Source organism: Agelaius phoeniceus, chromosome 4 (genome assembly GCF_051311805.1).
Source record: "Agelaius phoeniceus isolate bAgePho1 chromosome 4, bAgePho1.hap1, whole genome shotgun sequence".
Lineage (NCBI taxonomy): Eukaryota > Metazoa > Chordata > Aves > Passeriformes > Icteridae > Agelaius > Agelaius phoeniceus.
This window is the reverse complement of record NC_135268.1, coordinates 17,067,876-17,092,245: the sequence shown is the minus strand read 5'-3', so window position 1 is coordinate 17,092,245 and position 24,370 is coordinate 17,067,876. Positions and strand designations below refer to the sequence as shown.

The 24,370-nt window shown below is 42.2% G+C and overlaps 1 protein-coding gene across 4 annotated transcripts in view; it reads right to left on the bottom strand.

Annotated features, from left to right (window-relative positions):
* Window positions 1-677: 677 nt before the first annotated feature.
* Window positions 678-24,370, bottom strand: part of ZNF827 (zinc finger protein 827) — a 101,434-nt gene continuing 77,741 nt past the window's right edge. For 2 of the 4 annotated variants that reach the window (XM_077176975.1, XM_077176974.1), the window contains 6 exons: window positions 14,314-14,451; window positions 12,618-12,789; window positions 10,964-11,130; window positions 7,844-8,035; window positions 7,572-7,749; window positions 678-4,794 (listed from right to left, as the gene is read on the bottom strand). In XM_077176975.1, coding sequence (XP_077033090.1) covers window positions 3,987-4,794; window positions 7,572-7,749; window positions 7,844-8,035; window positions 10,964-11,130; window positions 12,618-12,789; window positions 14,314-14,451 — 1,655 coding nt within the window. In that variant the 3' untranslated portion in view covers window positions 678-3,986. Of the gene's footprint in view, window positions 4,795-6,163; window positions 6,309-7,562; window positions 7,750-7,843; window positions 8,036-10,963; window positions 11,131-12,617; window positions 12,790-14,313; window positions 14,452-24,370 lie in introns of all 4 variants that reach the window. The other 2 variants (XR_013181999.1, XM_077176976.1) reach the window with 2 other exon arrangements.

Here is a 24,370-nt window from a genome sequence, read left to right as displayed (position 1 = left end):
ACTTCCTTTTAGGATGTTGGGTATCTTTTCTTGTTCAGTGGAGTCAATTGTACCTTTGCTTCCTGGAAATTTGTCTGTTCTTAGGGTTTCCTTCTTTAGTGTGCTCTGTGCATTTTAATTGTTCCAATAATCTCTGGTAAAAAAAAACAGGTTTTTCTAAAATGCTGATGAAATGAGTACACAATATTTTTATAATTAAAAAGGAATTATTTTTGTGACAATGTTTTAGTGCACCATGTTCTTTCATTCCCTGCTTAGTTTATCTTCAAGGAAATTTCCTTGACTTCACTTGGTTTACTTCCAAGCAAGAGCAAGTCCACCAAACTACTGCTTAAGGATCTAATTTGTTTGAAATGCTTGACTGAGCAGAGTGTGCAGAAGAGGAATTATCCCCCCTTGCAGAACTGACCTGGAAGGTTGCTACAAGCACAGAGCCCACAGAGTAAAGTCCTGGAGCTGTCCTTGGACTTTGTGCTGTATTTTCTCATTGGGAGTGAGAGACAGAGCTTTCCTTTTCAATTTCAAAATTAAAGATTAATATCATTGATAAGAAGAAAAAACGTGAAGACATTATTTTCTTGTCTTGTAGGAGAATCCTATACTCCTCCCTCCAAATCAACTCTAAATATATTTAAGGTGAAAAAAAAGAGAGAAAGGAAAACCAAAAGAAACCAGAATATAGCCAACCTTTTAATTAGAGTATATTGTACTTCCAAACTGGATACACTAGAAATTGGCAATGCAACATAAGATGCAAAGAAATATACCAGTTACTGTCAAAATGACCCTGTACAGCCTTATAATGCAAAAAGCTTTATACAATACAAATTTTTATTAATGTACACAAACCTTGACAGAATGATATTTGAACATAATACAACAAGTAAAAAAAAAAAAAAAAAAAAAAGAAGAAGAAAGAAAAAAGTGCTGAGAACTTTAACTGAATTACTGAATGGAAAAACACGCCAGCTTTCATTAAAGAATGCATAGTGAAAACCAGTATGAAATTACCTTTATGGCAGGGGGAATTTATCAGAACTGTTGGTCATTAATCAGTAGGGGGAACCTCTGGAGAACATTCCTGTCTTTAGTCTTGAACTGCAAACAAATTATTTTAATATGCAAGAGCTCTGATAAATAGGGTATTTTTTTTTTCTTAAAAAAATAAAAACCTCCTAACACACTTTTCCTTACAGAGAAAACTTCTGTAACTTGCCAGAAAGGATGAATTTATCCTTTCCAAAGTGCTAAAAAAATTTCCCAGGTACGCTAAACATTGCCAGGTCAGATACTGGTGCAGTGGAACATGCTCAAAACACGTGGCGGTCGCATGCGGGCAGCTCATTCTTGGAAGCTCCAGCCCCATTTATCTGCCATTTGGGTTTAGGTACAGTGGCCTACAAGTATAACATTCCTCCTTCTTCTTCCTCCTGGACAGCTGTACCTTACCTGGAGTTGGTGTGGAAAACAAGCTTCTTGATTTGGGAGTGTTTGGTTTTCAGTGGTGTGGTCAGAGATGCGCGTGTGGAGCGTGTTTTACAGAACTGGTAGAGCTGCTGGATACAGATTGCAGATTTCATGCTGTCAAGATAGCAACTATTTTATGCTCTGAGTACTTCCCAACACAGTATTTTCTATTTAGTCTGTGCTCCCAGGGAGGTGTGAGCAGGAGCTCTGATGGAGTAAAGCATGGTGAGCAGGCCCCTGAGTTAGGTAAGTTGCTTACAGAGGTTTACACGCAGTTTGGAGCAGCTGGGTTCTCTGCACTGCATAGACAGACCTGCCAAGTGCTCATCTGAACCAAAACTGTCTGCTGGAATGTAAACAAATGGTGAGACTTCTCTGTCCTGTAATTAATAATGCCAAAGGATAACCTGCTATGGTTTTGGATATTTCCCCCTTGTAACTAGCTTCCAGTATGGTAACAGGAGCGTGCAGATTAGGATGGGATGTCCTCCATATACAGGAAGAATTTGGTCATGACAGTGGAGAATGTTTGGCTATCTCAGTACAAAACAAATGTAGGAATCTTGCAAATAGGTTAAAGTGATGCAAGTTTTGCATCCAGAAAGTCTTTCTACACAAGCTTCATTTAAGAACTAATGAAGACTGAGTTACATTTCTACTTGTCCATATGGCTAAAAGCCCTTGTGGACAAGAAATGCCTTCCTGCACCGGGTCATTGCTTTCCTGCTGGGGTGCTTGGATCCCCCCCATCCCACAACAACCTGCAGAGGAAGTTCCTTCAGGACAGCACAGGGTGGGCAGATAGCATGAAAGATGTGACTCAGGGCACCTCCTACAGTGGCTTGGCCAAGGGACAGGGAGGGGACTGTGGCAAAAGCTAGGTCAGACACTTCTAATAGCTGGTAAAAGACAGCCAGATCCAAATCCAAGAGACACCACGGGAAACAGTAATTCAGTATGAAGGCATTCCTGTACATCACATGATCATTTTGAAAGGCTTCACATTTTATACTTCCAATTGTAAAACAGAGTGCTTTTAATCCCAGTCTTTCTTCCCACATCTTAAGTTGTCTAAGGAACAGAAATCAATTAACGATCAGTTAGCTTCTCTTGCATTAAGATCACTCTTGGCATTTTGAGATTAAGAAAGGTTATACAACCAATCTGCATTTGCTTCTTCCTGCAATAAAGTGCTACATATAACATGTCATTTTAATGACCACAAGTAGGAGCATTAAATAAGTACAAAGTTAGCTTCCTAGCAGGACACACTCTATCTGCCATCAACAGAAAGGAATAAAGTATTACTGATGACATGGAGGGGAGTGAGAGGACTGTCAAATTTTGCAAGTACAATTGAAATACTGAGGGTATAAAAGAGAACTTTATGGTTCCAAAAGCATCTTTTTATAGCTTTATATTTCAAAGAAGTTACTGGTACCTTTTCAAATAAACAGTCTTATTAACTTCAGCCCACAATTTGTTTTTGTTCTTTTTTTTTTGCAAGTGAGAAACAAACTAGTGCAAGACTAAAGCACTGTGCAAAACTGCCTTTTTTTTTAGTCTGAGTATTTATACCCAGAATTTATCCATACCCTTTTTTAAATCCCCTTGTTGGATTTTTTTTTTCCACCATAGAATTCTAGTTATACAAGTTGTTCCTGCAAAGTAAAAGGTAACCACTGCATAATACAGTATATATATATAATATTTATATGCCCTTTTAAAACAAAAGATGTATGCTGTGGCCCAGCAGCAGGTGTTTGTCACACCTGTGTAAGAGCTGAGAGTTGGGCCTGCTGTGTGGGTGTGTAGGCTGCACACACTGCATGTGTGTGGACATACACACTCTTTTCATTGTCATGCTCTCATCCTGCAGTGCTGAAAGCAACTTTTTTTTCCTCACCAGTTCTACCCCAAATCCTCAAACCTTGACGAATGAATACAAGGCATCAAACAAGTAAAGGAAGCTGCAAACAGCACTGAAATAAAACACCAGTTCTCGCCCTGCCCCGCCCCAAACATTGCTCCTGAACAGCTCCACGGTTCAGGGGGAGGCCGGGGGAAGGCAGGGAGCGAGTGTGTGGAAAGGGGAAAAGAAGGATGATTAAAGAAGCCAATCCAAGGGATGTGCAAAAGCAATGTCATGGCACACTACAGGCAGCCTCTCTTCCACGCACCCGCACACACACAAAGCCCAAAAATAAAATGCATCAATATGTCATCTAACAAGTGCTGATTGCCAATAAGGACACTCTTTTTTTTTTTTTTTCAGCTTAACAAGACAAAATAGTTTCTTAGATAAAGAGTGCTGGGAACATGCCTCTGAAGGTAGAAGTATGCAGTAGGTCACCTCTTGGAGATTTAATAAAGCAGCTTTCATGTCAATGCAATAAGTATACACACAGAGCCATTTGCTAAACCTTACTAATGATATAGTACAAGTGTTTGTTACCTTTGCAGCAATGTATAACCTGCTGGGTTCCTCGGGGGATTTTTGGTACAGAATGCAACTGCCCTCAGACAGTTTCTGCCCTTTCTGTTAGTCCAAGGTAGGCAAGGAAGGAGTGTTTAGGTGAAGAGGCACCTCCCGGCGCAGTCTGAGGTCTGGGTGGATGGAATGTGAGATCGTAGTGGTTTTTGGGGAAAAACATTGTTAAAGGAATAAGGTGGGCAAACTCTGAGTTCCAGTATTTATCGAAGCACAGGGAAGTGCCGTTGATGGCCAAGGCTTTCACTGCCAGGTTTGGCTCTGCCCCGCTGCCGTGTGCAGCCGACATAGCTACTGTTTGCAGAGCCTGGGAGGCAGACATGACTGAGAGGGGTGACAGAAGGTTCCTGGAGCTGATCGCTGGCAGGAGCGGACTGGCTTCCTTGGAGGTTGAATACTGGCCCTTCTTCTCCTCTTCAGAGCAGTCCCCGTTCTGGTGCTTCTTCACGTGGCGGCTGAAGACAAAAGGGTGGGTAGTCTTGAACAGGCACTCGTCACAGCTGAAGGTCTGGCGTGGAGCGTGCTTCAGTTTCTTGTGCAAGTTGAGATTGTCTTTGCGTTTGCAGCTGTAGCTGCACTGGTCACAGTGAAAAGGGCGCTCGCCGGTGTGGACACGCACGTGCTCGATCAGCTTGTTGGCCGTCTTGGACAGGTAGCCACACTGGTCACACTTGTAATGGTTGCCAAGGCGGTGCTCTCGGATGTGCATCTCCAGCTCCAGCTGGTTGGCTTTCACTGTCTGGCAGATCCGGCACTTGTACTCCATCTTGTAGTGAGTCTTCAGGTGGCACTCCATGGCTGCGGGGCGGTTCGTGGAGTAGATGCAGAACGGGCACCTGGCAACACAGCAAGGAAGGGCGGGGACAAAGAAAAGAGGAGTCACTCAGCTGGCAGACCTGCCTTCCTTCCTGCTTCAACCCTGGCACTCAGCCCCTTTCTGACCTACTAAGGAGAAGAAAAAGGCACTCAGTTCTCCCTGTGAAGCCTCTTTCCGATATCTGGTTCACCTTGACATGTCTCTACTTAAAGGAGGTTTGCCCATTTAATGGCATTCCTAGGAAAACATTGATTCACTCTGAAGGAGCATCCCTTTAACCTTCTGGCTTACCTTGATGGGTTCTTCCCCCAAAGCAGGCCGGGGAGTGCAGGGTGGGTGACTGATGCACGGGTACTTTGTGTAACGATTCCTAGTGTTTGCACGAAGTCACTTGGGCCATTTTTTTCCATTAAGAAGTGGTTTAAAGTGAGTGTTTACAGATGAGTATGAAAACAGCTGTTTAAGTAAAGATGGAATAAACTTGTAATACCACACGTACAGCAAAAGCTTAGGAATTCCCTTTTATGTGACCATGAACAATAAGCTTGCTGGGTATCCTGCTAGGAGCAGCTGAAAGCCAGGCTGTTGGGATGATTTGTAGGGACTCCCATTTCTGGGAGATGAACTAGCCATGCTGAAAGGGGTGTGTGCTTGGCAGTGTTTGCCTACAGCCGCCTCTGCCATGGTGGAAATTGCTCCTGTGTAGGAACAGGATGTGGCTTCTTCTTACAGCAGCAAGCGTCCGGCCTGGGGTGGACATGGCAAAGGGCCTCACCCCAGTTCCTGAGCCAGGAGAGGCCAAGAAGGGTAGAGGAGGGAATTGTGGAAGTTTGGAAAGAAGCCTGAGCTGCATGCTGAACAAGCCTGGCCACCCACCAAACCCCAAACAAACCCAAACCAGTTGCTTGGTGCAGCTGAGAGGAAGTTGGTGGGGACAGCTCCCTGCCAGGGTCTCTGCTGTACTGAACCAAGCACGTACCTTCCACATGGAGCTGGTGAGCCCAGAGAGCCAGGCTGGGTAAACACTTACAGCTAAGGCAGGTGGCTGCTGTCTTCTAACATCCCTAGCTGCCACACATCTGTATTCACTGTTTAGCAGGTCTGCTAAGTGTGTTCTGGCATTTTGGATAATTTCTAAGCTGAGATTCTCCCTATGTGTGTTTTCCTTGCTACATCTGGTTGCACCTACAGGTATAATAATGACCTACAAGTTAATCAAGAGATTTTTGAGGAACGTGAGTAATAACAGGAGGACAAAGAGATACAAAAACACCTGGACACATTTCCTGGACACATCAAGTACTCTGATCCAGAGAGGGACCTGTCACTGAGGCTTCTAATGTGATTATCTCTTTCACCAGAGGACTTGGCTGTCAATGCACACATACCTCTCCTGGGCTGGGTGCTCTCTGGATCAGAATCTCAGATTTTGACCTGGAGCTGGAAGAATCATGTTTTTTTTCTCTTCCCCCACAGCAAACAGGAGACAGAAAAATACAATTTACTTAGATCTCTTCAGGCTCTTCTGGATGCCTTAAAAAAAAATAAATCAGAGCTTTTTCTTAGATGCAGCTTTCAAGGTACCTAATTATTACTTGAACTGGGCAGGAATATAGACTGAGAAACCCATTCTGTCGGGAAGACTTGAGTCATATTATGGTCATGGTTTTTCCTTGGTAAATAGAACAGATTTTACGCAGCTTAAACCAAATGTGCATTAGACAACTGGTCTGTATTCCAAGGCAGACATCCCGTCGTTCTGACACAGTGCTTGTTTCTCAATCTGGTCTTCTTTCCACATTCAGTCATCTCATCTCAAGTGACCACAGATCCCAGTCTGTGGAACTACTGAGCTGCAGACCAGAGGCTGCCTGGCAAACAGGACCAGTTTTCCAAAGCTGCACGCGGTAACGTTGGGCGCGGTGCGCTCCTCGTGTCCCAGCCACAGCACACCGACATCAGCCTGAGCAGCAGGAGCTGGGAGCCCTGTCCTGCACCCTAGCTGGGCTCCCAGTGCTTCCAGCCTTTATTCCTGCAGCAGCTGGACCAGACAGAGGCCAGGGTTGTGCCTCTTTCATAACATCTCACTGCCTGCCCAGAGACAAGCGTTTGGCCCCAGCAGCCCCTCCTTCTCTCAGGGGTCAGACTTTGACATAAGGGCACACTCATTCTCTAGAAACACTGCTCTGCACCAAAAGACCCTAAAGATACCACCACAGCCAAAACCAAAGGGCTTTTATCTTAAAAGACTGTATTACTTGTTACATGTTAATTTATACAATAGTGATTGTTGTGGGGCATGCAAACAAAGCAGGAAGCATCCAAGTTATTCATTCTTGGAGAGAAATGACTTTGGATTTGAGTATACAAAGGCTATAACCTTTAAGGTTGTAACTTCATACCTAGAAGCTGTACAGGATTTAGTTTCTTTGAGCCAGGTGCAGAATAGAGCCTGTGCTGGGAGCTTCTTTTGCTCGGATGCCTTGGAAAAAACCCTTATTTTGCCAAAAGCTCTTTGCAGTACTGCCTCATTCTCTGCAGGACCCATCAGATACTGTCACCTCTTTGACTTGAATGGGGAAAGGACCACAGTTTGTTAGAGCTCCTCTGCTGCTAGGTTACCAATCTGCTGTAATGATGCAAGCCTGAAGGACAGGCCTTGGGTCATCTAAACTCAAGGAAGCCCCAAATCTGGATTATTAGTTAACCAACCCTTTCTGACTGACTTCTTTTGTCCTATCCCCACAGTATTAAAGTGCTTAACACAGTAAAAGTTTGTGTACTTGCTTTCCTTACTTGAGCCCACCGGTGGGGACAGTGTGGCATTTCTTGTGCTCCAGTAATTGCTCAGGTGTCTTCATGAACTTGTGGCACACGTCACACTCGAACATCCGTGTGATCAGGTGGATTTGCAGGTGACGCTCAAACATATTTTTTGTTTTGCAGACAAAGTTACAGAAAACACATTCAAAGCCTGAAAAATAGAACAGCAGAACTTAGTCCTTACCCTGTGGCCAGACTTACTGCAGAGAGAGTGAGAGTTTGTATTTGTTAAACTAATTTTTTACCTTTCTCTGACTTCTCTTCAGTGTTCACTGAGGTCTGACTACCAGGCACTACAGAAATGACCAGTAGGTTGTTTGACCCCTTGGATTTTGGGGCTATATCTGCATCTTCTTTGCTGTTGGCAGAGTCACTCAGTGCTGACAGCGAAGATGAAGATGGACTGTTAGACTCACTGGGTGTCTTCCTCTCTTCAGCTGAAAAACAAAGAAAAATAGTTCAGCAGATCAGATGGAGTCTCCATGATTCTGTTTTAAACTTCAGGAAGTACTTATATTCAGAGTTAATTCAAAACAAGTCTGAAATTAATTGGGCTGATTAAAAAACATTGTTGGGCCTCCTTCCTTTTTATTAGTGTTTAACCAGAGTACATCTCTCAGTTTATCCTGTAACTGAGTGCTTCTGTGATGGTAGAGGGAAGGGATCATACAATTCTACCTCATTACTGGACTGAAAAGAATCCCAAGAAAACACTTTGATTACTCGGAGTTCAAAACCTTGTCACTCAGAAATGGAACTGAATTTCTGTACGTTTGAGAGGCAGAAACCAAAAGTACCTACTGGTCCAAGCTAAACTTCCCCCTCCTCTCCATTTATGTGGGTCCAGTGAGTAAATTTGAGATGAAGGGTAAAGGAGAATAATCTTCCTCATTCTACTGAAGAGTGTCCTCAGTAATCATTGCAGAGGTAACTATGTGGTCTCAAGATTTACATGTTTTTATTAGGATCTCCTTCAAAGATAATTGAAAAGCATGTTATTTAACTGGACTTAGAGCTTCTTTATGGAAGAAAGAAAGAAAGCATCAGAACTTCCTTATGTGTGCAGTAAATGTATGAAGTCCAAATCCCAAGTCCTATCACACACTAGAACTGAACAAGAGAAAGTTCCCATATGAGAACTGCCATGAGCAAACAAAGCAAGGATGGGCAAATTATTCCCTCCCACCATGTCCTGGTTCAATGAGAGCTGTGTTAAAAGCTGAGACTTCACTAAAACTTCAAATTCTCCATGTGATACAATCCCCTGATCAAGGCCTCTGCGAACACCAGCACCTGTGTACTTAACTTTAAACTTAGAGTGGCACCTTTAAGATAAAAATGTAGGAATGCACTAATGAAATCTGATGACCTGAGCTGCCAGTAGGGAGGATGACTGGATATCATACAGAAAGATTCACTGACCTTGGGGACAAGAGTAATACAAATGGAATGAAATTTAATAGCGCAGAGAACAAGGTTATGACCTGAAGGGCCAGTAACAAGAATTTTTGCTACAAATGAGAAGTGCTTAGGTTGGAAACAGTCAAGGAAAACAAAAGCAGAATTGGAGCAGAACAAGGGATGAATATGAGCAATCAGTGTTGGGGAGCCTTCAAGGAAGGTAAATGTGATCACAGAATGTTATTGTGTCACCTATTCCCAGTAGCTGCTGCTGGTTTGTACTGCCACCACTGCTTATTTCATTTCAGCTTGTACAGCTGTGATTGCATATGTCCAGAGCAGGGGGTCCAACAAGAACACATGCAGTGAGGGATTGGTACAGCAGGAAAACTGTGTTCCATCTAGGAAAAGGCTCAGTGTACATTTAGAGGGCAGAGTGTTGTTCTCCAGAAATGCACTTAAGGAATAAATACTGTGGAAGGAGGGATGAAAGGTGGAAGGAGGAAAAGGAGGACTGCTGTTTCAGATAGAGGGCAGTTCTGGACACGAACAATGTTTGTGTACTCTGATTATCACTACAACACACACTAGAAATTTTAAAAAGGTCCCTAATCTTTAATGCAAGAAGTCTACAGCTGCCTGTCCCTTGAAATAGTTCATTTAAAACAATGATACTTCTTTGAAGGCATATGCCATATCCTCACAAATAGCCCCTTTATGACCTGGCAACATCACAGGATAAGGAACTGGAGGCAAGTGACCCAGAAATCCATTCTATTTTTCACTCTGTATTTGCCATATGTGTGAACATTTGGCTGAATCCCCAGCTGAGGGGCTCACTTGGGCAGGGTGAAGGAAGAACAAGGGGGTTTTGCCTATCATCAAAAGACAAGTAGCAGTTTCAATCTTTTAGCCACAATAGGAAAATACAGCAGAGCACAGCTCACTTTTGAGCTCTGAGGCATTTCACATAGCTATGGGTGGTGTTTCTCATTTGCCTTGAACTCCTCTTTATGAAGTGAAGTAGTGCTGAGAGCTATGCTGGCATAAAATCCCTTGAGAGCTTTCCAGTAGTTCATATTTCTGTGGTTTCATTTAACTTATGTATCTGTGAACACAACCAATTGTATTCTTCTCTCCCCTCTTCTTCATCCCTCCTGTTTTCCCAATTTTATTCCTGGTAGGACAAGAAAAGCAATTTAGTGATGGAAAAGTTGTGCTGGATGCAATCAGGTTCTGTATTGTAAACACAACTGTGAGTAGTTTGTGGCAGCAAAAATGCTTCTGCCTGGTCTTATAAAAGAAATTAATTAAAAGATTCCAATTTTCTTCTCCTTAAATTATGCCAGACTTCATTAGTTGGACTAAGCATATGGAGCTTGTTTGAAAACTGCTATTGCTCTTATCCTTGGCTATTAAGTGAGCAGGACCAGGGAGCGAGCATGACTTGTTCTGCTATTTAATATAAAGTACATTTATGGTATTGCTGAATCACAGTGTCAACTAAACATCAGCATCAAATTCCAAACTGATAGACTGGGGGGCAAACACAGAGAGCAGAAAAGCTCAACATAATGTTTATTTCAGACTTAGAGCCAGGTATGCACAATTAGCCCTCAAAGTCACCTTATCATTGCTGAAGTCAAAGCAGGATTTTGATGAAATAGTAAACCAGAAAAACAAATGAAATATTTGACTGACTCCAGCAGGAGAGGGGATTTGGGGGATAAGGGGAATAGGAAGAAGGGCTAAGTAGTCCTTCATTTATTTCACTAAGCTTGAAAATTGATCTGCACTACCAGATTATTTGCCTGGCTGGAGTCCAATTCACTTCAACTTTGAGAGATCAGGCCTTAATTAGCAAGCATTTCAGTGAAAGCAGAGTGCTAATGGGAAGTGTGAAGGTTGCACCTAAAAAGCAAGGAAGAGAGAGATCACTGCAGCTGGGAGAGAGGGATCATCACCTGTGTGCTTGTTGTTGACATGAGCCTTCATATCTGCCTCTTCCATAGTGACAAAATCGCACGCCGTGCAGCAAATGGAGAACATCCACTGCTCCTTATCCACGTGGAGGGACATATGACTGACAAACTGGACATTCATCTCTGTCTCAAACCCACACACATGGCAGCTGCAGGCAGAAGAGAATTCAAGAGTAAAAGAAACATTCAAAACCAAATCACAAACAGCAGCCTATTGCCTTTCCCCAAATTTGTAAGAGGAAACTCACACCACAGTTTTCTGCTCTTCCTTGCTGCTCAGTGTTCACTGCAAAACTCTTTTGTGTGCTGAACTGCCTTTGAACTGATGGCCATGCCAATGTGATTAAGGGCAGGCACAATGCAACAATCCTGTACATGCTATAATGATGCTAAATAATCATAAAGTTAATTAAAAACTACAGATTCCAGATGCTGTGCATCACCTAACCGATTCCTTTGGGCAATAAGAGGCACTGCAGCTTTGCCAAGATGTTTAGTACAGCTGATACACTGACAAACAGAGAGCTTGCTGCACACTCCAGGAGTGATTTTCAAGCCCTGGAATGGTTCCCATGCCAAACTGGGATCTTGTGCAAAACTGCCTGGCAGTTTCAGTGTAAGCAAGTAAAAATGGGTTCAAACATTTCTTATGCTTGACTGGAAAACAGCAGTCTTCAGCTATGCAAATAATTAGCAGAGATACAGATTTTGCAGCCAGCACATAAACAGAGTGATACTGAGAGGCAGTGGAAAGGACCCTTTAATTTAACTTTCTTTGTAGAGTCCTCCTCTTGCTTTGATTAGGCCATTAACATTTAAAACAAGCCAGAAAGATTGGAAAAGGCATATACTCCAGGGCACTATTTTGCTTTCCCAAGGGGAAGCACTAGATAATCTAATCCAGCAGGTCTCATTTATTTCTTACTTCTATGATTTTGTAATTAAATCTGCTCTTGGCACTTTGACTAAAAGTAAGAGTGATTTGGTAATCTGCTTGGCCACTAGAGTGCACATCACAGTTTGCAGAGTGCACAACAGTGCATACAACAAGAAGAATGTCTAAATATCCATTTTATCTGGGCAATTCCTTTCAATTTTTCAGGCAAATTCTCCTGAAGGTTTTCTTACTTTCACCATGTTGGTCACAGAATGTATATACCTCTACCAAACAGAGGAAATGTGTAGATTGATATAACAATTCTTGATAACACTTTTAAACTACTTGATTTCATGGATTTGGCTGAAGACAATGGAACAATCAGAGGCAACTGGAAGCACTGGGTTTCAGATTTGCTGTGAATCCGTGTACACAACAGGATGTTTCCAAACACAAAACTTAAAGGAACACTGCTTAAAAAGTTAGAGGGGCTTCTAAGAGCCCAGCTGCCTCACAAAGCCACTCTAAAAAACCAATTCCACAGCAATCCCCTGAGTCCTTCCCAATGGGCAGCCAAGTCAAACAGCACGAAGCAGCCAGCCAGGCTTCGCTGCTCATCCTGAGCCAGATCCATCCTGAGCAGGACCAATGCTGCAGCCATGGCTCCAAGCCGGCAGCACCAGAAGGGTGGCCCTGTCCCACACCCTCAGCAGGCACATGAGGCAGTGCCTGGTGCCCAGCCCCTGGCTGGGGGCTCACCTGTAGTAGTAAGGGTGCTTCTTTCCATCGCTGCCCTCGGCCGTGACGGCGCTGACGATGTCCTCGGTGTCGGTGCTCACCAGCTTCACCGAGTGCACGGTCAGGTGCTGGTTCAGGTTAGCGCGGCACTTAGCAGCATAGGGGCACAAGTGGCATTTGTATTTTCTCTCTTCTGAAAAAAGGAGCAGAGAGATGTGAGTGTGTACCTCAGGCTGAAGCCAGCTGCTTTGAAAGCTGCCAGTAACCAAGCGTGCATTCCTTTGGGTTTCTCCAAGCGGCTTTCAGGATGAGGCACTTTGGAAGCTCGATATTTTAGAAGTTTATAGGAGTCCACAGCAATTACTCAGAAAAAAAACCCAACTAATTTGAAAGTAGTTTAGGGCAAGCTTTTTTAATTTGCTCTTCCATTTGTAGTTGGATAATAAAAACTTTATAAACTGGAAAACTGGGGCAACTGCTGTTCTGGGAGCTGCAGCAAAGCCAGTGGAGAAACAGGTCAATAGTCTACAACTCCTTCCTTTACCCAGCATCTTTTATTTGATTTTTGGACTTATTGTTGAGGTTGCCCATGAAATTGCTTGCAGAAAGCTGAGAGTTGATGATTTTTTATTAAAATCCGATGGTAGGAGGAAGGGGAACACTGTATATCAGCAGTCCAGCTCTAAAAATGAACAAATGAAAAAGCTCACTCAAAGAACAGTGGAAAAAAATAAACTAATTCATCATGAGTTTCTGATGCTTCACCATTTTAAATATTCCTCATTTTTATTTTAAATTAATAATTTCTAGATCCTGGCAGCACAGTTTTTGTGCATGTGCCAGGCTGCATTTTGTAAAGGGTTGATTAAAATAACCAAACATTATGTCTGCTTTTACAACCTGTTCCTTTGAAGGTCTGCTCCTCTAAAACTGAAATATAATGCTATAAATGTGAGGGGAAAGGCATTCCATAAAGCAGCTTAGGACTAAGGAAACCCCACTAGACCATGGAGCATCTGAGCCTTTTCAGGATGGATCTGCTGGGTGGCCCAATATACACTGGCATTATACCAACAGGATTTCTCAGCACTACATTGGAAATTCTTGCTTCCAAATGTTATTTTATGCACCTCAGCAGGCTGACAGAGTCCATCTCCCATATAAAAACTCTGTTTGTCTCAGCTGATTTGAAGCAGATTCACTTCAAGAAAGTTGATATGGGTTAGAACAGCCCCTGTTCCTCTCAGAACTGTATGATGACAGCAAAGATGAATGAGTTATTCCATTCTTTCACAGATCTAAAACACCAAAGCCAAATCTTTTGTTGTTCAGTGACACTTGAAAAGTTCATCAGGTGAATGATATTTCTGTCCAAAAAAACCCCAAATCTGTCCAAAAAACAAAAAAAGGCTGTGCCTTCTCTTCAGAGCTCCATTACCAACTTGGTTATCAGTTGATGTCTGCAGTCTGATCTGCTGGAACCTGGACAAACTTGAATCAACAGGAGAAATGTCACATAGGCTGCAAAGAAATAAAATGTTCACTCCCTCAGCCTGCTCTGCCATTGTGTCCATTGTGTGCTGCTCCTGTGCTTGGCTCTGCCCCAGGTGAGCCGAGGATGGCTCACGCACTCCTCTCCTTACGATCTTTCTCCTCCTGAAAGAAACCCCACAGAATTCCCAAGTGCTGTGACCAGCACAGGCAAGGCCTGCCTTACCTGTGTGCAACGAGAGGTGCCGGGACAGAGTCTGCTGGCGACCAAACACTTTTCCACACACGTCACAGGGAAACAGCTGGTCGTTAAATTTCCAAGATGGCAATCCATTTCCCACCTCCAGCCCCAGCTTTTCTGTTTCTGTGCCAAAAAACACAAAGCAATCTTCAGAACTCTGAAGACTTGCAGATTTCATTCAGTAGAGCCCTGTAGGCGTCATATAAAATGCAGCACTTTGGCGGCGTGCTGTGTGATCTGGCACATGAGTTCATTTAGAAAGGAAACTCCCATTGCTGGAAAGGAAATGAATCTTTCATACAGCATCTTTCATACACACCCCAAAGCAGAATGCTGAGCCAAAGTGTTCTGGACATAGGCACAGGCAAGGAGTTGAACCAGGTTATGTACAGAGAAAAAGTCAAGAGTGAGCAGGGCAAGCATTAACCTCTAATTATGGTTTTGTGGAACAGCCACTCCTTTGGCTTTTTCAGTCACCACCTTTCCCTGGTGCATGAAGAAGCCTGGTCTGAGATGGTCTATCTAACACTGGATTATTATTCAAAGCTGAATAAAGATTTTCAGATAATTTCTTTTCTCCTGAGGCAGGAATTCTTGCTACACAGAATGACAGAATTATTTAGGTTGGAAAGGACCTCTAAGATCAAGTCCACCCATTAACCTAACACTGCCAGGTTCATCACTAAGGCCATGTTCTAAAGTGCCACATCACACACACACGAGCAGTGTGACTCTGAAGACCAGAAGACTGCTCAGACAAACATTAAAACAAAAGGACACAGCACCCCAGTATATGGCTGACATCCAGGGTAAGCTCTACCCTGCACCGCTGTCCTCTGGCATCAAGATCCCCAGCAGCTTAGAGGGCCACGGAAAAACTGTGACCCAGAGTGATCTATTATCTTTTAATAAGTGGTTCTAATTGTTTCAGGAGCAGACAGAGTCTGCAATACAGAAAAAAAGAAACCCCACAGAGCATAGAGCACAGATATGAAAGCACTTTGTAAGGAAGTCGAGAGAAAGGGACTGGGGATGAAGAAGAGGGAAAAAGGTTACACAATGCTTCAAGAGGTTGAAAGCATGGCCAGTTTTGATTTGGACAGAATGGAGCAAAAAGCAGGTAGAGGCTGGGGACAGCAGTGTACTGCTTAAAACAATAAGAGAAAGAGCATCAGCAAGTCTTGAGTGAAAAAATACCCTGTGCAAGGGTCCTGTTCCCTGAGGAGAAGGGACTGCTGTTGTAAGAGATGCATAGACCTCCAAGGGTACTTTTTAAACACAGCAGCCAGTAGTGAGGGGCTTGGTGTAATTGTTCTAGTTCCACTGGAAGGAAGGAAGGCACTGGCAGAGCACCTTTCCCCAAACCAACACCAGCTCTGGGATCACTGCCCAGAACAAGCTCCACCAGCACGTGTGAACACGCCCTGATGGAGGAAAACCACTTGGCTGGCATTTCCAGCTAAATGGGGGGAGAGGAGCTGGGGACAGGACTTCAAAACCATTATAGTGAGCATAAGTCAACACGGTGGAGTTTGGCACAAACAGCAAAATCTTCATCCCATGAAGCACTGAGGAATAAACACTCCCCCTGCACTGGCAGCCCCTCCCTGACAGTCAGCTACCACTGCAGATGTGACTACCATGGCTGAGAGAGTCTCTCCTTCAGAGAGAGATTTTCACACAACTCCACTGTGGTTTAGGCAAAGAGCTGTCAAATACTTGTATTTAATTTAAGCAATAATAAAAACAATGCCTCATTTGGGGCAGAGAGTCCACACAGCAATCACAGCAAATTTAGGGCTGGCCATACTTGCCAGTCCCTTCTCCACTGCTGTTTCATTCTCATGTGACCCTGTATTATGTACAATATTCACACCAGAGGAATTCTGAGCCACCTCTGAGTGCTGCCATCCAACAAAACATTTTTCTTAAAAAAATGTCTAGTTAGAAAACAAGTTCTGCCTATTCAAAATACTCGTTTTGTGAAATTAAAAAAGAAGACACCCCCCCTCCCCTAAGGGCTGTAAGTGACCCATAACCTCTAAGAACTTCAATAAAGAAGGACTCTTTTTTCTTGCTACCCTTGAGTTCCAAACAATGGAAAAATCTGACTCTGTGGTAGCACTACAGATGTTTCAGCAGAGCTTTTTGAGAACATAATCAAAACAGTGCTTCAAATGAGGAAAATAGTAATAATTATAAGAGAAGGTCACAAGGGTGAGGGTTGCTTCAATATGGTCCCAACAAAAAATGAATTAATTGGGACATGTACCAAACAAGCAGGCTCAATTAAGTAAATAAGTCTCTTAACAATTCATTTCAGTATTAGTCATCAGCCCTCTTTTATCTCTGAAGAAAAAGAAATATATCTTCTTCCCTATGAGGGATTGTTCTGGTAAGCTCATGGGAAGCTGGAAAAATAGCAGCTTTCTGATTATGTCAAACTGGTGACAGCCAGTCCCTTGCAAAGCAGCTGCATATTTTTCATGGATGCAAAAGAGGACACTGAGGTGTTTTGAAAAGTCCTTCTGTTTACTTGAAAGATGCATTTGTGGAGTCATAACTACAGTGCTTCTTCCTTCTGACTGAATCTTCTCTCTGCAGCAAAGTGCTTTTTCTATTCAGCAGCCTCTTAGTTTGTTCATGGCAAACCAGAGCTGGTCTCTTGCAACAGGAGCCTCAGCACTCTGTGAAACATTTCTCAGCACCAATGAAAACCACCTATTTCCACCCATCCTACCCTCTGGGCAAGCTTTGACTGCGTGCTGGAAACTGCAGCTCTGTGTCCATGCAGTGGTCCAGAAATCTTCCCAGAACATGCCTGGCCCCTGAGCTCTCCAGGGAGGTCAGGTGAATCAACTTCTACATTCATTCCTTGGGCTCTAGTTTTAATTCATTAATTAATTCATTAATTAATGCCAAGGAATGGTGTTTTCTGGGAAGTGAGTCACTGTGCACAGCCCAGTGACTCCAGGACCACAACACTGGGCTGTGCACAGTGTTCCCTGTGCATGCCTAAGCCCTGCTCCCAGGCAGTCAGTGTTGTTAGCCCTAAAGAACACCTTACACAGGGGCCAGGAGAAAGATGGACTGAGACCAGCTAATGTTAAATAATAAATCACCATTGTGAATGATGTCTCACAGAAATCCATCATTCACCATGACATCCCCTATACTGAAATGAAAAGGAGAACAAAAAGAGAGGAGGAAAAAAAAAAGGACTTGCTACAAGATTTCTGCTTTAAATGTCCACAGCAAATTCCAAAACTCCTATGTTAGAAAGTCATACAAGACAAAGTTATATTGAAATGATTAAGCAATAGATTGCATTTCTGTGTGAGTTTTGGAGTTTAAAACAAAATATGCTCAGTAAATTGAAAGGCCTCCAACTTCTCCAGGACAAGATTAAAAGGAAACAGAAGGATTAAGACTCAGGATATTATAAAACTAATGATAAAATTATTTTGAAATAACTTTGCATAGAACACTTAAGAGATAAGAATCTTATGTAAAGTTAAGACTTAATAAATATAGTGAAATACATCTTTATGGACACCTTTCCTGCCCTCCTGCATCACCTGGTATTACTCCCCTTCTAGCCACAAGTCAACTTCATGATGAGTAGCTGTGTAGAGCTGATCATCCAAGAAGGTTAGGAACTGCCACCATTTGTATTTCCTCTGAGATGAGGACATCAACTGCAGAAACATTGCTCTGTGCCTCCTCTTCCCCTTCCAAATAGATTTAATTTCTGGCAAACAAAGCACTGCAGCTTAAAGGAGTCACCATTTACCCCTTTCCTGAAGTGTTGGGCATAGCTCTGAACACATGTGTATTTTCAGTTCTCACATTTAGTAAGTAACCTTTTCGTCTTCCTCTCCAACTGGTGATATCAATACACAGAGTGTGTTAATCACCCCTTCTGAAAAGTCTTTATCCTGACTTTTGTCAGGATATGCTTGGAGAGAGGACACCATAGCTGGTGGAAGCTGTAACTGAAGAAGAGGACAAGGCATGACCTGAATACAAGCGACTGCCTGGAGTCACCCAATCAGCCTTGTGACTGCTGGTGGCTCTCAGGCTCAAGGGCTCCCCAGGGACTGCCTTTGGACTCTCATTTTTTGATTATTTATTTTCTTTTACTTTGATGTACTTGTCAATTCTTCACAGTGGTTTATGCTACATTATGTTTTAATATGCTGCCCAATGCCCTGCCCAACTTCATCACTTTATACAAACAATGGAAAGAATGAAACCACTATTTAAGTGAAAAAGACAAGCCTAAGAAGAGAAACAAAAAGTGTGCTGAGTGTAGTATATGGTAGAGGTAATTCATGCTATATATGTGTATAAAATATTGTAGAATCTAAGGTATGTCTGTGACCACCCCAGCTGGGAGCAGAGACTTATGTTCATTCAATTAGTTCCCAGACAACGCTGAGATAATATCAAGTCTGTTAAGGTATGAAAGAAACCTTCCTGGGCCATGAGTGCCAGTTTCCTTGAAATGTCTGAATCACTCACAGGACCTGCACCTGGGAAGATTACATCTACTGTACCCAAGAACCGGGGTCACTCTGCTACATACGAATACAGGCTCTGCCGAGGGGCTCAGACATCGTATGGACCCCTGGACCTACCTTTGTCTGTTCTTGCACATGCATGGCCCCAGCTCTACATGTGAAGAGACACAAAGGAACGTTGGTCATCCCTGCCTCAGGCAGAACAAACTGTACATAAGCTGGCTGCTTGAGGCATTCTGGGTGAACCCCTGGGGAAACGCTGGCACTTTGTCAGCTGGATCTCCGTTCACCCAGCGCCTGCACCCGGGGCTGATGCTGTCTTGGCTGTGGTGGTTTTTCGAAATTCTATTTTTTGTTATCGATCCAATAAATCTTTGTTACATTTTTATTACAAATTTGGCTGCCGATTTGATCATTTATAACACTGAGGTTTCATTCAAAGAAGATAAATTCATGTTTATAACCTTTGTTGGTTTACTGTCTGCTCTCACATCCTGTAACTCACTTAAAACAGCTGCTTCTCTGTTTTATCCTCACACCTCCATAGACCTTGGGAGCAACCAAATCCACAAGGGTAGATCCTTATGGTCAGATGGAATCCCATGGGTACAAATGAAACAGATTGTTCTCTGCAATAAGGATTCCATGTAGAGATGGGATTGAGAGGTGCTGATAAGCCTTAACATGGAAGGTCAAAATTCCTTTTCTCTCCATTGTTCTGGAAATGTATGTCAGGGTTATATTTTGGGTTATTCAGACACTTTGACACCACACAAATGTTCAAGGAGAAGCTAGGCCAGTAATTTTGAAAATTAGGTGCACAGAAATCCTGTGAAAATAGAGAGTGGTTGTTAGAGTGTTTTCAGTAAATGCTGCTTGCAGGCCATCAAACTAGAAAATTAATAAACTGACTAAGAAAAGGTGGACAAGGTAACCAGGGTTCTGTGAGCTCATGGCAAGAGGATGAACACTCCTGTGCAGATGTCCAACAGCAAGGCATCTCACTTTGCTCAGAAGGGTTTGGGACACTTAACAATCATTGGGTGACTTTTGGCTGCTCCCAGCCTGAGGTGAATTGCTGCTTTTTCCTTTGGGATCTGTCAAGTACCCCACATTTACCCAAGAGGTAAATCCACTGCATGCAGCTCTACAGGAATGTCAGAAAAGCTTGCTCCATTAGTAAGGTTATTTCTGTTTGGTTATGTCTAAAAGACAAAAACTTCAAGAAATTATTTATTCAGAAACAAGTTATTAAGGTCAGATAATCGTGCAAACATTGCTTTAAAAACATTTATTTGCTCAAAGAAATTTTCTTTCCTTCTTCTATCTGCATTTATCTATCCTATTATAGAGTCTTCCTATTTCTGCAGTGTTCCCATCATCAAAGATGCATTTTATTGCTTTGGAGTCTTCCCCTTACATGTTCATCCATCACCTCTGGCAAGCACACTGTATTTAAAAATTGAGAACTCCTTTTATGAAATATGTAATTATGGCTCTGTTGCAAGCTTGTTTGCCAAAAGCCTGTGAAAGGTTCCCAAGCTTAAAAATATATTGACTATACAGAATTGCAGTGCTCCAAATATTATATATCTTACTCCCTTTCCAACTTGCTTCCACAAAGGTTTTATTTGTAGGGCCAGAATCCTTATTTCTAGTAAGTCAGTTAAAATAAACAGTGGAATCCTTCCAGGTACTGTAGTTCCTGAGTAAGATATCTCTCAATTTATCTAAGCTATCAGAGATCCTGATTGGCCCTGCAGTCTTAATTTGTCCCCCCCTGCATCATTGCATCCTGTCTGCTCTTGGTTCAGGGTTATCTTTTACTGTGAGCTGACTCATCCACTATTAACTGAGATAAGCAGTTGCTTTCTAGGCATAACATTCTCCTATATTCCTCATAAAAATACAAAGAACACAGAAAACTCTAGTTCCACATGTGAGGGAGTCATGTCCTTTTTGTTTCATAAGCCCCAAAAATCTGCACGTAATCAATCTTAATGACAGAACAAACGCACAGAGGAAGCAGAAAAAGTCTACTTCCCAATACAAAAACTTTACCAATTAATGCTCTTATTTTTTTCCCCTCAAAAGCTTTGCAAATGTGTAATGTTACTATGGAGCTGATAAAAAGCAGGAATGTTATGATAATTTAAAATCCTTGATATAGAAGAAAGTAGAACCCAAGTGATTTTATCTATCAGTAGCACAGTGCTTAAGCTGCTCTTTCTGGAAACAGCAACCATCAAAGTTGGAAATACTTCAGTGAAGTGCTTGCACAGCCCACCAAAATATTAATATTGTGCACAGAAGCAGTCCAAGTGCACAACAGACAGCAGCACTTGAAAAGGTTGCTGAGAAACAATAAAAATGCCAGGGTTTGGGAAAAGAATAAAAACAGGTAAAAGATGAACTTTAAAGTTGACTCCATAGAGAAACATGGAAAAAAAAGTTAAGCCCCCTTCACTGCTAAGACTTAGCCCATTGCTCAAAAATGGACAATCAGAAGCAGAGGAGAAAATCATGGCAAAGAAAAGATTGGGATGACAACATCTGACTTTAAAACACAAAGCCACTCCCACATTCTACCTTTGCATCAAATCTCACACCTATTTTCACTTCTCTTTTACTTCTGAGCAAACCATGAGATACCTTGTGATAACCTTCATCTGCATTACAAAGCTCTGGGATTTGCTTTTATTCTCTGCATTAAACTCAAAACTTAAGAAACAACCAAGAAGAGAGAAAAATATCCAGTCAATTCTGTGCAAGGTGGCTGAAGTTGCAGATTTTTAAGGAACCCTAAAGCTACAATAATGTTGCAGTCATTACTTGAAAATCACTTTTACAAGGTGTACATCATGGCCTCAATTTGAGGATAATGCTGGGCAACAATCTCTCTGTCCCCAGCTTGTATCACCACTGCCTTGCTGGAGCATAAAGCACAACCAGCACTGGCTTGTGGTAACTGCATCCATTAGACAACAAGACAGAATAGAACAATGTAAAATTCACAACAGATGCAAAGTCAGGCTCTCCCAAGCTGTGAATTTGCTGGCTGAGAAGCAGCAGTCCTGGGAGAATCCCTTTATCTCACTGCATGGCTCCTCCATGGTTCTATCACAAGGAACATCAGCTGCGTTATGTGGCTGCAGATGAAGCAATGCAATTTGGCCCAGATGAAATATGAAAAATGGCTTTTTTTTTTTTTCACTGAGGGTGCTGAGACAGTCCAAGAAGGGCAAAGGAAGCACCAACAAATCTGCTCCCCAAAAAGTGTTTTTCAAAGCTTCATCTGATCATTGTTGGCCAAGAAAAATAGAGCCTTCAAGTAGCAAAAGGCTCTATCACCATTACTAATTTTTTTTCTTGTTTAGAAATAACAGCTAAAGTTAAATCCTGCATCTATTGTCAGAGAAAAACCTGGTAATGTGCTCTCTTATCTTTGCATAATATATTTAATTTCATTTCCTCCTGAAAATATATTCATGACAACAGTTAGATGTACATAATAAACTTACATCAGTTTCCTCTAACTCACTCCCAAGCAGGGGGCCCTCACATCTATCTCAAGCATTTACACTGCTTGCAACACTTCTTTTGGATGCTCCAACACTGAGCTCCTATGGACTTATGAAAGTATAATTTGCTCCTATTGCTATTTTTAAACCAAAATTAATTCATTTCCATAATGCCAACAGGTTTCTACCTTTTAAATTTTTTCCTTAGACTTCTGCTTAAGACCCGCTCCCAAGAAACACTTTTAAAAATCACTCAAACATTTGTGCACATTAGGACCATTAAGGAGCGTACAAATTTTCCTTTTTTGCTTTTGTTTTTGTCAATGTGACAATTTCTGCTTGCAAGTCCACAGGAAATATGGGTGTTTCTTTTCTATAGAGAAGATAATAGACACAGGTAGGGCATTTTGCAGAGCCTAACACTAGTAGTTCCCCATCCAGCATTCAGATACAAATAAAGACAAATTTGCCTTTAGATTGTATTTTTCTTTTCAGCTTTCTGCCTCTTTTGGGGTGAAGCAAAATCTTCTGTATTTGGAAGAAGCTGATAAGCAGCAACCTCAGTGGGGGATAAAAATAAAATAAAGTGCCAAATGCAGGTTGAATTCCTGAGCTGAGTGAATTAACACAAAATAATCAACACTGGATGAACAAGAAACTACAAACATTTGGCCAGAGCCACCTTTCCCAAGGTGCTTGTGATTGCTGCTGTGAAAGAAAATGTTTTTGCTGCTTTTATTGCAGAATCCCCAAGTGATAAACACTGAATCATTTTGCCATCACACTGCCATTTCCTTGAGGCCTTTAAGTCACTCTTTTTAAGATACTAACATCTCTCCTTGCTCTCTCTCCTATCACCAGCCCATACCTGTAAACCATCCCCTCCTTCTGCATAATTCTCCCATCTGCCTTCTGCTTTTGCAGGGCACCAGTGAACGCCACAACTGCCCCAAACTCAACTAAAACACACAATAAAAAATTAGGGTAAATTTGTACTCAGATTGAAATCATCCTGTAGAAGAAAAAAACCCCAAACCTGTCTTCAGCTTGGTTTAGATTACTTTTAAACAATACTCTTAATGTCTATCTATCCATCTGTCCAAACAGCTGATGAATTTTGCATTTAATTTACTCTTAGGCAGACAAATGTTATAGAAGACAAACTTGTACAAGGTAAGATAGGTGAGGACTGAAAGTCTCAAGGTAACTCTAAAAAGAAATGTCAGGAATGATGTGTTCCAATTCCTTTTGCAAAGCTAAAAAGTAATTTTAAAATCTCTTTCTATTTCAAGTTGAGCTCGTATTTGGAAAAGTTTCATCTTTGGGAAACAATTTGACTCAGTGCTGGTGCTCACATTTACAAAAGATCCTGATATTAGGAAAGACAAAAGAGGATATGAAACCAGAGATAGGTTGGAATGAGATGCAAATTCTAAAGCACAGCATGCTGAGTATCAGTAAGCCAAATGCCTCATCTATCAAATCTTTTTCAGGAGGTTGTTCAATCACTGCTGCAGCTTTGTTACTGAATTTATATCCCAGAATTAGAGCAGGAAGGGACTCCCAGAGGCCAGCTTGTCTCTCCCACACCCAGAGGCACATCAGTCACTCACCAAACTTACCCATCAGTCCCAACAGATGCTTTTCTTACTAATTTTTTAAAAAACCCTCCTGTGACAGAGGCTCCAGAGGCTCCTCTGACAGTTGTGCCAGTGCAAAAACACCCCACTGCTAGAAAGTTTCACTTGGTGTTTAGTTGCAATCTCCTCTGCTGTCATTTAAGCTGGTTATTCCTTATTCTGCTCACGTGAACATAGGCAAGGTATATAATTTTCCTCTCAAAGCTGTCATTTTACATATCTGAATGCCATTATCATTATCACATATCATCTCCCCTCTTTTCTTCTCCAGACTAAATAAATTGGTAAAATTCTTCAACCTTCGTGCACAGCTCATGTGTTCTAAACCTCTGACCACTGCTGTCTCCTCCACATTGTT